Below are 12,731 nucleotides of genomic sequence, written 5' to 3'. Positions count from 1 at the left end.
TCACAACTCTTCTATTAGTGGTAGATTTCAACTGGCACCTTCAATTGTGAAGGGAGAAAAGGAAGGCTTATGTGCACACCACTGTATGGTATGATGGAGGGTACTTTGCATCCATATTAGCTACTGCTTGTATTACAGCAGTCCCGTATGGAGCAAGGGGAGAAATGTTTCAGTGTAAGTGCTGCAAGTGTCCTGATCTCATCTCATTTTCCTAATCAATGCATGAGATAAATGCTGGATGCAGCTGAAACGTTATTTCCCCATATGCCCAAATAATAGCTCTCTAAATTTACCAAAGAAATTTTAACGAAAAAGACGTCTCCTTTCTTACGACGAGTCCGTTTTGAGTTCGGACAAGGGACAAACCAACGTTTGAGGAGGGTGTAAGGCGTGTCCGCAAAATACACGAATTCTGAGTTAGCGCCTCGATCCGGCATATATTTTCGCATTCTAAAATACGGTTAATCGCTCTTACATTCTCATACATGCTGCACGAATCTCTAACGAACCTAACTACACGAATCTGAGTTTCTTCTACTTCTTCGCCCATGTGACATGGGCTCCAAAACCATATAACACCACGCAGTACAAGATGGGACTATGAGTCTTACATGAAGTTTCCTTAACATACGCACTGCGCTTCCCCAGAAATTCTATCAGTAAACAGAAGTTTTCCAGGCGTCTTTTCTATCGCTGAACTCACGTATCCATACCATTTCAAATTGCTTCGAAGTACATCCGTCGGGCTTCAAACAATGTGTCAAATTCCAGACATTAACCAAGATTGCTTTTATATCGAAATCACTCGCGGTATGAGATTTACTTTACACTTAGCCGATTGATATAATTTTACACTGAACCTTTAACCACCTGTTTATAGTTAAACCAGCAAATATAATAAATGCCTGAACTATCGAGCACCAAACCATATGGAAATACTATCTGAAGTTATTCTGAAATTCCTTTCAATCATTGGGAGACGATAACTTCCAGCAGACTGTAACATCGTTCTATCTGATACTCCTGTTGATGCTATTTTGAGGCATATCCTTTATGATTGAAGCATCTGGCGAACTTTAGTGTGTCTCAAGTCTAAACGTATTAGAAACAATCGCAGTTTTGAGACTTACAACGTATGACCGTGCCTTTGTTATCAGTCAACAGTTTGGAACAGTGTCTAACATCTTCCGGGAATACAGGAAGACGGGATCCATCTGCTATTTTCAAGTCAATATTCTATGTGGTGTTTCTTGGACACGCGCTTATTAGCTGGCAGAAACTTTTTTACCTTGAGGGATGTAATTATATCCGAGCATATAATGTGCTGTGACAAAAAGAAGTAAGACTGGTTCGTAATTTTGCAGTTTCCCGGATGTTTCACTGCCATTTTCTCAGCTTATTTTTACCAACATTAAACGCGTCTGATACGTGGATTGTTCAGTGACAGCAATTGCTGTCATCGCGCCTACTTATCCGAGTGCTAAGTCTTTGTAGCGTTACTCTTCTCTCTTCCCAAATTTAACCAATTGGACATGCGTGGCCTTGCTCTTTTCCTTAAAAAGTATCATACGAAATCTTCAGGTTGTAGATGACGGCTACTGGAGCAATAGCATAGTAGGCCTACTTTGCGGCGCACATTGCGGTAACACCACGCAAAAATCCCTGACTACAAGGCCAGACATTGTGTAACAGATAAAAAGGCTAGGTGATGCAGTTAACGAAAGAATGCCGCCTAATGCTAGCTGATGTCATGAACGTCACCGCTAACCTCCGAAAGTTTTTTGAAGCGATTAAGATGGCATGTATCATAATGCCAATTTGACGTGTCGCGAATTATAATATGACTTAGCTTCTTTGGGCACCTCAGACAATAAAATGTCCCTCACACTTTATCGTTGGAAAATTCGTAGCCTACACATACCTTACAATATATTATCCTGAGTCGTCGTATTTTATGTAACTTCTCGTATTTTTTGTAACTTCACATTCTGCTTGTTGCGCCAGGCTAGTTTCAGACAAAATCCGTATGAAACAATATGCCGGTAATTCGTAGCAAAACAACATTTAGAAGAACCTAGTCTTACCCAAGACGATGTTGGCGTCTTGGGACAACGAAAACACAATCTGACGTTCATTACTTTCTTTCGTTTTAGAATGCCGTTGATGGCTTAAAAAAAAAAAAACAAAAAAAATCTTAAAAGTATGAGACAGAATTCGATAACAGCAGGAGCTTGTGGCTGTTATATCAATGACAGTCTGGAACAGAGCTCAGTGCAGATTAATGGAACATATTTTAAGCGTCGCCCTTATAACTGCATTAAAGTAACAATATGTGACAGAACTAGCCGCTACTTCCATCCTAGCTTTAGATTGATAATTCTGGCCAAGGACTACGAAAAGATGTATACAATGTTTCCGACCTGAAATCAAAACATTACAGGATCGCTGCAAATTCAGCATAACAAACGCCACTTTTGGCTTCCATCCTGCCATTAATAACGACGAACCCCGAAGAGCTAACAGAGATATGTGTACACTATCAGAAGATGATACACGGAATGAAATACATCCCGATGTACAATATTTTGACCAACAATTCCAACATGACACCCACTTTCAGAGTTATCTCTCAAAATTCAGTCCCAAAATCCCTGCGTAATTAAACATGAACTAAAGCAAAAACACACAGATGACTGACGTTTTGTTCACTAATGTACGTATCGTAGCTTATATCTCACAAATGGTGTGTCTCCAAATAACAAAATCTTTTATTTAGACAGACGTGTTGTGTTGACAGAGCGTTCACCTGTCAACACTCATGGGTTTGTCGAAGCCATGAATTACAGCCATGATTTACTCTTTCTTGGATGACAGGTAGGCATATACTGGTAGACATCTGAACTCTATCATTTAGTTGGTATCTGAGCGAACTAGTCACTACAAACCATGTGATAAATTTACTGCGTCTCTTGTCCCACGAGTACAAAATATTGCAATTTTCAAAGAAGGGCACGTGCTTAAATATAATGTCAATATGTTTACACGTGGTATAAGCTAACCACACAGGTGCCTTCTGACCTGACATTGTTTTTACAGTAGTAATATTTTTCTGCTGGCTTCACTTAGCAACAGAAACCTAAAGTTCTGTTCTTTATCATATTATGAGAACATAAATTTCATCGAATGTCAGAAACCAAACTATCCAACTTGACGACAGCAAATTTTCTCTCAAATCAGAAAATAATATAACTGATAGAATATTGTTCAACTGGTACTACTGCGAAGGATGTGAATTATTGTCGCTGAATTACAAATGCTGTTTGGTACTATATGAATCAGGGACAAGGCATATTAAGTGTTTCACTCAAGTTCACTAAAGCTCTATTAGTCACAATACTTCTAACTTTTTTTATTGTGCAAATGTATTAATGTTTATGTTGCCATGGGAGTATGGAAAAAAATGTAGAAGCAATCAATACAATTGAACTAGACCTATTTAATTAAATTATTACTTACGGTTCAGCTTCAATGGACTTCAGCTTGGCCACGTAATTAGACGGAATATATCCCTCTTGCTTCGTAGCCTTACTTCTTGCAAGCCACCAATCGCCCTGAGTATCGTTCAGTATTTCCAAATGTTCACCTTTTCTGAAACTAAGGTCCTCATCAGTTCGTGCATCGTAATCATATAAAGCAACAAAGATTTTTGCATTGGCATTCGTGGAGCCTTCATCAGGAATGGGAGGCATTGGTCCATTCCTAACTTCTCTATGTTGTTCATGTGATGGTATTGCCAAAGGTGCATTTGTCGGTACTACAGGAGTTGGGTCTGGAGCTGGAAGTCCAACGCCGTCCTTTTTCGTCGGGGTTCTGGGTCGACTGAAGCAGTTGCCCATTTTTGCACAGTAGACGTTCTAGACGTACATGTAAAAATGATTTTGTGCGCTTTGATACTGCATCGAAATTTCCATACACAACTGTCATTCGGTTTGATGTTGTTCTCCCATTACAGCACTCGGAAAAACATCACATATGATATAATTGTGCGTCTAGACTTTCGCGTCTTTCGCTCAGGTTTTAACAACACAGAACCCAGCCACACACTTAGAATAATATGTCTCCATGCACAGTGTCTAGTGACGAGTGAAGACTGTTTTTTTGTATCTTCCACAAGCTTTCACACGTATTACACTCAAGACATCCCAAACGCATTCCTTGGTCAGTTACGCTATTCACATAATGTTTTTTACTTTATAAACATCCAATAAAAAGAACAACACTCACGCACTAAAAATGGAAACTAATATCAGACTACATAACTTAATACATTACTTCCTGTAGCCCCTACATTCACTTCAACCAAAGATATTCAGAGACGGCAGATACTACATACGATGTCACTTAGCACAGTAGATGGCTGAGGTGCGTCCAAATTGTCCCATTCTGTTTTTGTCAGACAGTATTTCGGTCCTTCTCTTCAAAATTAAGTCGTACGTTTTATACTTGTTCACATGTAAATAATTAGCGGGAACACAATTTGATTTTTTCATACAGACAAAAACGCGGGGAACTCTGTGCGCAAAGTACGCATAATGGCGCTATATTCGAAAGATATGTCTTAGCAATTCAATACTAAACGCAGTTGAAAGCTGTATCCACAACTAGAATATGATTATCAACTGAGTAAATTGCGCTCTTTCGCTGTGTTTAGTTGTATGGCTGAAAACTTTGAAACAGTGTAGGGTCTATTGTGATAAATGTTGCACATAATCAGGGAAAATGCGATGCGGAAAGTTTAAGCCGTAAGTTTTCTGCTCGTATGTGCTCCACAAATCAATATCTTTGTACTAATTTATGAAAGTCATAATCCCTGTTTTAGTGTTCAGTTAAATGAATTTCAGCTATAAAAGACTTTACTCATCCCATTTCACAAATGGTATAGCCATACTTTCTGTTGTTAGTAGTTGTTTTAGTCATCTGCAGATCACTTTAACAAAGATATTGGTCATGTCATGGTATTATAATTTAATAATAACGAAAACAACATATATCTCTTTCAGTTTCGTTTACCCAGAGAATAATGTATATTAAAATTCTTTAACCCGTAAGTACATTTCTATGTTTTCATGACATTGCTACTCGCATGTGGTATTTTTTACCCCAGTTGGTAAAAATATTTTCAAGAAGCTATTCTGGGCATCAGAATATATATGTTTACATCACAAGTTAGAATATTTTAATGAAAAAATTACTGGAGTGTTTGTCTTTTATATCTAATCTGAATAATTGCCAATACATTCTTCCCAAACTGAAAATTAATGTTCCTTACATATTAACCCACAGCAAGTCTTGCACACAGTTTTTGTTTTCTGGTCTTACTGGTGACACACTTTACATCTCACAGAAGACGATCTAGCTTTCTTCTGTCTTGGCTCTTCCACTCAAGTGATGAACTTCTCATAGGTTTGATAAATGAGGGCAAGTGTTGCAGTGAAGAATTTTTTGAGAGGTGCCTTCCTTTCCTTCATAGCTTGCTTGAGATAGTGCAGCCACATCCTCTGAATTATCACTGTCTACCTCTTGGCCGGTATATTTATTGTGATCACTTTCTGAAATGAGACTCTTTTCCCTCTCAGACTCAATGTTTATCTTATATTTGTTTGCGCCATATTCTACATAGGATAACATGTCTTTATCATGTTAAAATACACATTCTATTCCCACAATTCAGTAGCTACATTATCACATACATGGTAACTTGGGTGACTTACACATTATTACAAGGAGGGACAGTCAGTTGAAAGGCTTATGGAGGATCAAATTTGTAGAATCTATCTAACAATGTTACTTACGTATCAAAGCAACAGTGGGGTATACTGCATGCAGCAGTATGGGAGGGTGGTGGTGGTTGGAGGAGGGAGGAGGGGGGGTGGAGGAGCAAGAGTGGGACCATAGAGAGAGCAGTGTGAATGTAGATTAATGAAGTGAAAGGAATAGGGGCAGGGATGGAAACATGTAATCGAACAAAGACTAGCGAAGAGTGAGGCCAGGAGGCTCATGGTGTCAAAGGATACATTGTAAGGCCTTCAGTTAAGGCACAACCCTGCAAACCTTGAACACAAACAAACCTCCTGTGCCATATCCACACATTCCCCAAATTCTCCAACCACATTCATGAAGTGGCTGCAAAACAGCATCTCCCAAATTAACCAATATTATCTCAGACTGTAACAATTTAGCCATGTAACTGCCTGTGTCTGTATTGACAATTTCAGTCCCATTTATGGGCCTGTAATCTATTCAGTGACACATTTTACATTGTGTTTATTCCATCGCAGACTTTGCAGTTGGTACTGAAATTTGTATTAATGATTCAACAATCTAAATACTAACGCAGAACATTCATGTTACAGCAAAACAGCTGCTCCGACCAGTAAAAAAAACCGCTTCTCTTGCATCATAGTGAGAAACAATAGTGCGTCCTCTGTGACGCACATTAAAGTAAATGTTCTATACATACCAAGACGGTATCAAAAAGCTTAGTACAGCTAACAAATTGAATTTCGGTGCAGTTCTGCATGGAAGCACAGAGATTTCTTAAAAAGTGTTGCCTAAAACGCTGCACATACACTGTCAGATCCGAGTCTCAGTGGTTGTATCGAGGTTGTGCATGCTTATCGTCCTGATTTGAATGGCAGCAGAACATAAATTCACATCTGAACTGTCACATCATTAGAAAAGCTGCTACCGATTACAGAAAAAGGAGGATCAACATACCACCCAGTGTGTCAGCAACGACCATCACGAGTTTATGCTGAAAACTGGATTACATGCAATGGTACTGATTGTCATATTTTTTACCATACCTTATCACCTTTCTGTCTGTCTCAGATGATGATGCAGACTAGAGGGATGAATGCCAAAGGTGAGACTTTGTGGCAATGTACATATGCCATCTGTTTAAGGTAACTTTAATTTTGTCTTGAAAAGAGAATATCAGAATACCAATTTTAACTTCTCCGAGGAGCTACATGTTTTAATCCACAGCATTGTTACAACTCGTGAAAGAAAATCACCAAAATATGATAGCATATTCCTATTCCTATGTTATTGCACAGGCAGGCTGAACAAGCTTTATGTGTATGAAGTCCTGCTACCCAACATATTGCAAATAGAATTCTAGCTCCTTGTATTTTTGGACCGTGCCAAAAATCACATCCATCTGACCCTTGCCTCAAAAACAGTAGAAGAAGAGGCTCCTGGAGTCTTAATTGTGACCTCTTAAAACAACTGATCAGATGTTATAGCTTTGGAAAAAACCTTTCAAATAATTTGAACAAATATGACAGTGCCATCAGCTGTCAGATTTTGTAAAATAAACGAAAAGAGTGACACCTAGTTATTTGTTCATAACAATATTTTCAGAGCTAGTACCATGTAGAAATTTATGGGGCCCTTCCATATATTTAATCAAGCACACAAAATATTAATAATGCAGAAGCACCCATCTAAAGAAAAAAAGGACATATTTACCATTTTCAAGGGGTAGTCAATCACATTCAGATTGGTTCTAATTGTATTTCACTGAAACTTTGGCACTTTTTAAAAACAAAACATCACTTTTTGCAGATTTAAACTTTTCTGAACAGGGCATGCTTTCATGGTTCACTGTCACCTGGAGTTCTGCCTTTATTAAATCTGTTGACCAACTGTTTCTTCCATAAAGTTTAGAGTCATTATGATGTACCTACAAAACTGTCCATTTTGACATACCTGCTTCACTATTAAAGCTAGCAATTGTTGAATGAATGAAAACACACTCTAAGAACCATGAAGTATCACAATTTTCAGCAATGTGAATTAGACAGCAGCAGCAATTGTGTTCCTACTGTTTCAAAATTTCTTTTGCCTTCATCTCAAAATATGCATTTTGTAGATACATTGTTATCAGCCTTAAACCCTCATTGTGTTACACCATTTATTCTTCATAAACAAAATGATTCACTCCAAAGGGGCATTAAAGCAAGTGTTACTGAACAAAAACCTTGCCACTTTGGAAATACTTGATACACCTTCCTCAGCTACTAAAGGAAATAATTAAGCCAATTTTCAAGATAATCACCATCTCTGTTCACACTGCTACTAAGGTAGTCTTCATAGGGGTCAACTATGCAAATATTTTCATTTAGGTGAAAGAGTTCTACGGCTTTTTCAAAATCTTTGAAATCAATGCCTTTTGTGGAGAAAATGTTGCAAGGAATGTGCAGAGGCTCTCATCTGTGACATCATACCTTTTTTTGTCTATACCAAAGCATACTGTTATAAAACCTCTTAAGGTCTTCAGTGTTTTTTTAATGGAATAGACAAGCCTTTAAGAAGGTTTTGCTTTGCTACCAAAAAAGCTGTCTTTCCTTCTCTGGTGGATTTTAGGACTGAGAAGTCTAATGTGTTTGTATGTCTCTAGTACACTTAAGTCAGATTTTGGCTACTATTTCCAGCCAACTCATAGCCAAATAAACTATAACAAAGTAATTTTTCAAGATTATATATATACCATAAAATGTAATTCTGAAAATAATCAATTACTGATAATGTAATTTTTAAATACAGAAACGAGAAGTTATTCATTCCCAGTAAAAAATTAACAGGGGAAGAAAATTTGGGAAAAAGAAGGAAGAATCCATTAAAAACAGAGTGTCTGATGCCCCCATACACGTGAGACCATAACTTCAGGGTGACCACTGTTCCAATTCCATTATTGTGTTAATGTAGTCTTCTGTTCCTTCTTGGCATGGTAATTTTTTCAGACTACAATGCCCTTTCTAGTGTTAGTGCACAAACTCACAAAAACAGCCATAAAGACACGCAAATGTACACACCTACCAATGCCACATTGACTGTTTGCAAACGGCTGATGGGAGTAGACAAATATTATAGGCATGGTGCAACTGGGAGCGGATAAAATGTAGAGTTTAGGGAAGGGTGGGCAGGTAATGGGACACATGACTGGAACTTTGAGAGAGGGAGCAGAGGAGGGGGGGGGGGGGTGTAGGAGGAAGTGTACGGTAGATTATACGAAGTGGTACTGCGTGAACAGATGACGTGCTGTAGTCCAGAGAAGTCATTCCTGGAGGGGTGGAGGTTAAGAGGGAAATTCAAATGGCACCAGCATATGAGATGCTATTAAAGTTACTAATGTTGGTTGCTACTGTCAATAAGCTACAAAGGCTCTGTCTGCTGCTTTTACAATGATTTACCAAGCAGTTCCATCCTTGCATTTAGTTTCTCCGATTTCTTATGTATAGGATTTTCCTATCTTCTTTGATAATGTCAGAGAAACATGGTCTAGATTGCTGCATGGGTCTTCATTCTTGGGGACATTCTGTACATATTTGGTGGATTCTCCTTTCTTGAGGAGCAGCGATCAATACAGTGAAGTCTTACAGCTTTAATTTAGAGTAAGATGTCTGGCTCTCAGTATATGTCATAGCCTATGGAATTTGTTTCGTCATTCTGCTATGATTGTAACTTTGATTTGACCAAATATCTTCCTTAAAAGTTATCTTCAAAACTTTTTAGTTTTGCCTTTTCTGATTATGGCCAGATAGCACAAGCAAACATAGCATAGTTATGAGTTATATGTATATGCATCACAGGATTTCTCGAATTAAGTTTGCTTTTTATATTGCAGGCCTAAAACAATATATAATATACCTATACCCTTTTTTGTTGACTGTAGCTAAATTATCCCAAGGTAAGTAAATGTACTATGGAACTTGTATAACACTATTGTGATTTAAGTAAAGTCTTGCCAACTCTCTCCCAAAATTAGTGCATCACCTGCCTATGCCATTAGGTTAAACCTGTGAGTCAGTTTTGTTTGAAGATGTGGTGATTATTTTCTTGGCAGTCTTTGTACAATTAGATTGAACAAAGTGCATTTTGTAGTATCTCCTTGTTTGACTACATACATAACAAAAAAACATTTCTGAGAGACTTTTCTGCACATTAACTCTTAAATTTGAGTAAACATTTTTAAAACCTGTATTAATTTTCTGGAATAGGAAATTTTTCTTTGTTATCAGTGTATAGTTCCTGATAAATACAAAGTCCCGAGAAGTTCCAGTAAACACATGAAATGAAAGGATTTAGACTGATGTTCATGGAGTAGCAATTTCAACCTGCCAAACTTTGTTGGCATAATTTCCAAATGCTGTGTCACACTCAAGAGATATTTTCTGACAAATGTGCAGGACAAGTATGGCTTTTTGGTCAAGGAGAATCTCTATTATAGGCAAGAACTGAAAAGGAACCTGACTTGTGTTATGATATGGGCCAGGATATCTATCATGATACCTATCCAGGCATCCCAACTTTGCAAACCACTGAAATGCATAGTGCATGGCAATGACTCCTGTACCTGTTATTATAGCTTTTTCCTGTTCATTCATGTATGGAACCAAGGAAGAATGATTGCTCAACACTTTGGAGACCAGCCATTTAGAAGAATATTGCGCCTAGCAGACTAGCCATTTATGCTGTTATTTAAGGTGTTACTGGCACATATGTAACTGATGTATATTTTAATAGTAATAAATACTAAAAAAGAACCAGGCTTCAAGATTTATTTTTCGTATTTACTTTAGTTCTTTGATAGGTTACAAATAATGATGACAGAAAGTATAATTATCCCCCAAGAAAAACGTGTGAGATGATTTATAGAGCAATTTCTTGTTCACTCAGCAAACATGACATATTTGTAGCAGAATTACAGCAAACTGCAAAGCCTAGTGCATAAACGAACAGAAGTAGACAATGTGATCATATTGGTTTAGCCATTCCCAGCAGTAGCTGTTATGTTCACTAATGTTTCTTTTGAAATAATTCTAGAAATTGACAACAAAAGGCAGCGGCAGCCAAGAAATAGGTAGCAAGACATCCATACATTGTTCTCATGTGAAACAAGTCCAGTTTTCAAGTACTAGATATGGCTCGCGCATCGAGAAAATTGTAGTTCAACCTTTGCTTGGGTGGGGTCTTTATAACACAAAGTAGTGGCTAGAGTTACACTCATGCTTGGTCTCCAAAGTGTTAAAGGCCTTTGTGCACATTGTAATTAGACTAATCTTATCTTCATGATCCCTATGGAAGCAATACTTAGGTGGCTGTAGAATATTCCGGGATTCATCACTTGAAGTTTGATTCTTGAAACTAAGTAGACTTTCATGGGATGTTCTGTATCTATATTCAAGCATTTGCCAATTGAGTTCTTTCAGCATTCTGTGACACCCTCCCATAGGTCAAATAAGCTTTCGTGTTGCCCTCCTTTGTATGCGTTCAATATTTCCTGTTAGTCCTATCTGGTATAGATCCCACATTCTTGAGTAATATTCTAGGTGGGTCACAAGAATGGTTTGTAAACAATCTCTTTAGTAGGTAGATTGAATTTCCCTTGTATTCTACTAATGAACCCAAGCCTGCCATCTGATTTACCTACGACTGACCGTATGTGACTTTTCCACTTTAAGTAGTTGTGTTCAGTCTGAAGGTTGGTATGATGTAGCTCTACAAGCCACTCTATCCTAGGCAAGCCTCTTCATCTACAAATAACTACTGTGACATACAAATTTCCACATCCAACAAATTGTTACACTCAGGTATTTGTAAGAGTTGACCGGTTCCAACTACAGCTCAACAATATTGAAGTCATAAGTCTTTTTTTTGTTTTTTTTTTCTTTTTTTCCATTTTGTCCAATGCAAAATTTTAAATTTCTCAATATTTAAGCCAAGTTGTCAGTCTCTGCACCACTTTGAAATATTATCAAGATCTGTCTGAAACTTTATGCAGCTTCTTTCAGACAGTACTTCACTATAGGTAACTTAACCACCTGCAAAAAGACTAAGAATACTATTAATATTATCCGCAAGGTCATTAATATATGAGATGAACAGCAAGGGTTCCAAGGGCACTCCAAAGTTACTTCCAAGTCTGTCAATAGCACTTCATCGAAGGTAACTTGTTGTGTTCTCTCCCCCACGAAATTCCCCAATTCAGTCCCAAACTTTGCTTGATACTCCATACTATCATATTCTCAATAAATGAGTCAAATGCTTGTTGGAAGTCAAGAAACACTGTATTTACATGTATGTGACGATTCCACAATTCACACTTTTAAAAGTACTCAGCAGAATCACTTTCAGACTATTTCTTGACTGTTCCACACTTACAGCATGTGGAAAAAAATGAACATCACAAAATTTTGGTGTGAACTCTGATGTCTCATTTTATCATGACAGTCATGTCTCATTATGTAGGCGGGAGTCAAAAAAATATTTTTGCATTCCGAGGAGAAAGCTGGTGATTGAAACTTTGTGAAAAGATCTCCTCATAACAGAAAACACTTTTGTTTTAATGACTCTTATGTGCACCGTATCCATGGCACACTGACCTCTTGTTCACATTAATACAAAACAACCTCCACTTTCTTGCAGAACCCCCGAGTAACTGTCAATTACTGCAAGCTGTGACTTTTCTGACAGCACATCACGAATCCAGTTGCACAACTGAGACATAGGCAAACGATTTGATTAAAAACCACTTGTGAAGAATAGTGTCAAAAGCCTTCTGATAAGCTAGAAATACGGAATCAACTCGAGATCCCCTACCAATAACATTCATTGTGTTGCATGGATAAAGAGCTATCATGACACAGAAGTATGAAATTGTCTAA

The 12,731-nt window shown here is 37.7% G+C and overlaps 1 protein-coding gene across 1 annotated transcript in view; it reads right to left on the bottom strand.

The window, feature by feature from the left end:
- LOC126190778 (tyrosine-protein kinase Src42A) overlaps window positions 1-4,373 on the bottom strand; it is a 199,269-nt gene extending 194,896 nt beyond the window's left edge. The window contains exon 1 of the mRNA XM_049931319.1: window positions 3,517-4,373. Within this exon, the coding sequence (XP_049787276.1) occupies window positions 3,517-3,896 (380 nt within the window). The 5' untranslated portion in view covers window positions 3,897-4,373. The remainder of the gene's footprint in view (window positions 1-3,516) is intronic.
- Window positions 4,374-12,731: the final 8,358 nt, after the last annotated feature.

The sequence above is a fragment of the Schistocerca cancellata genome, chromosome 6 (assembly GCF_023864275.1).
Source record: "Schistocerca cancellata isolate TAMUIC-IGC-003103 chromosome 6, iqSchCanc2.1, whole genome shotgun sequence".
NCBI classification, from domain to species: Eukaryota; Metazoa; Arthropoda; class Insecta; order Orthoptera; family Acrididae; genus Schistocerca; species Schistocerca cancellata.
The sequence above is the reverse complement of the archived record's forward strand: the minus strand, read 5'-3'. Positions and strand labels throughout refer to the sequence as shown.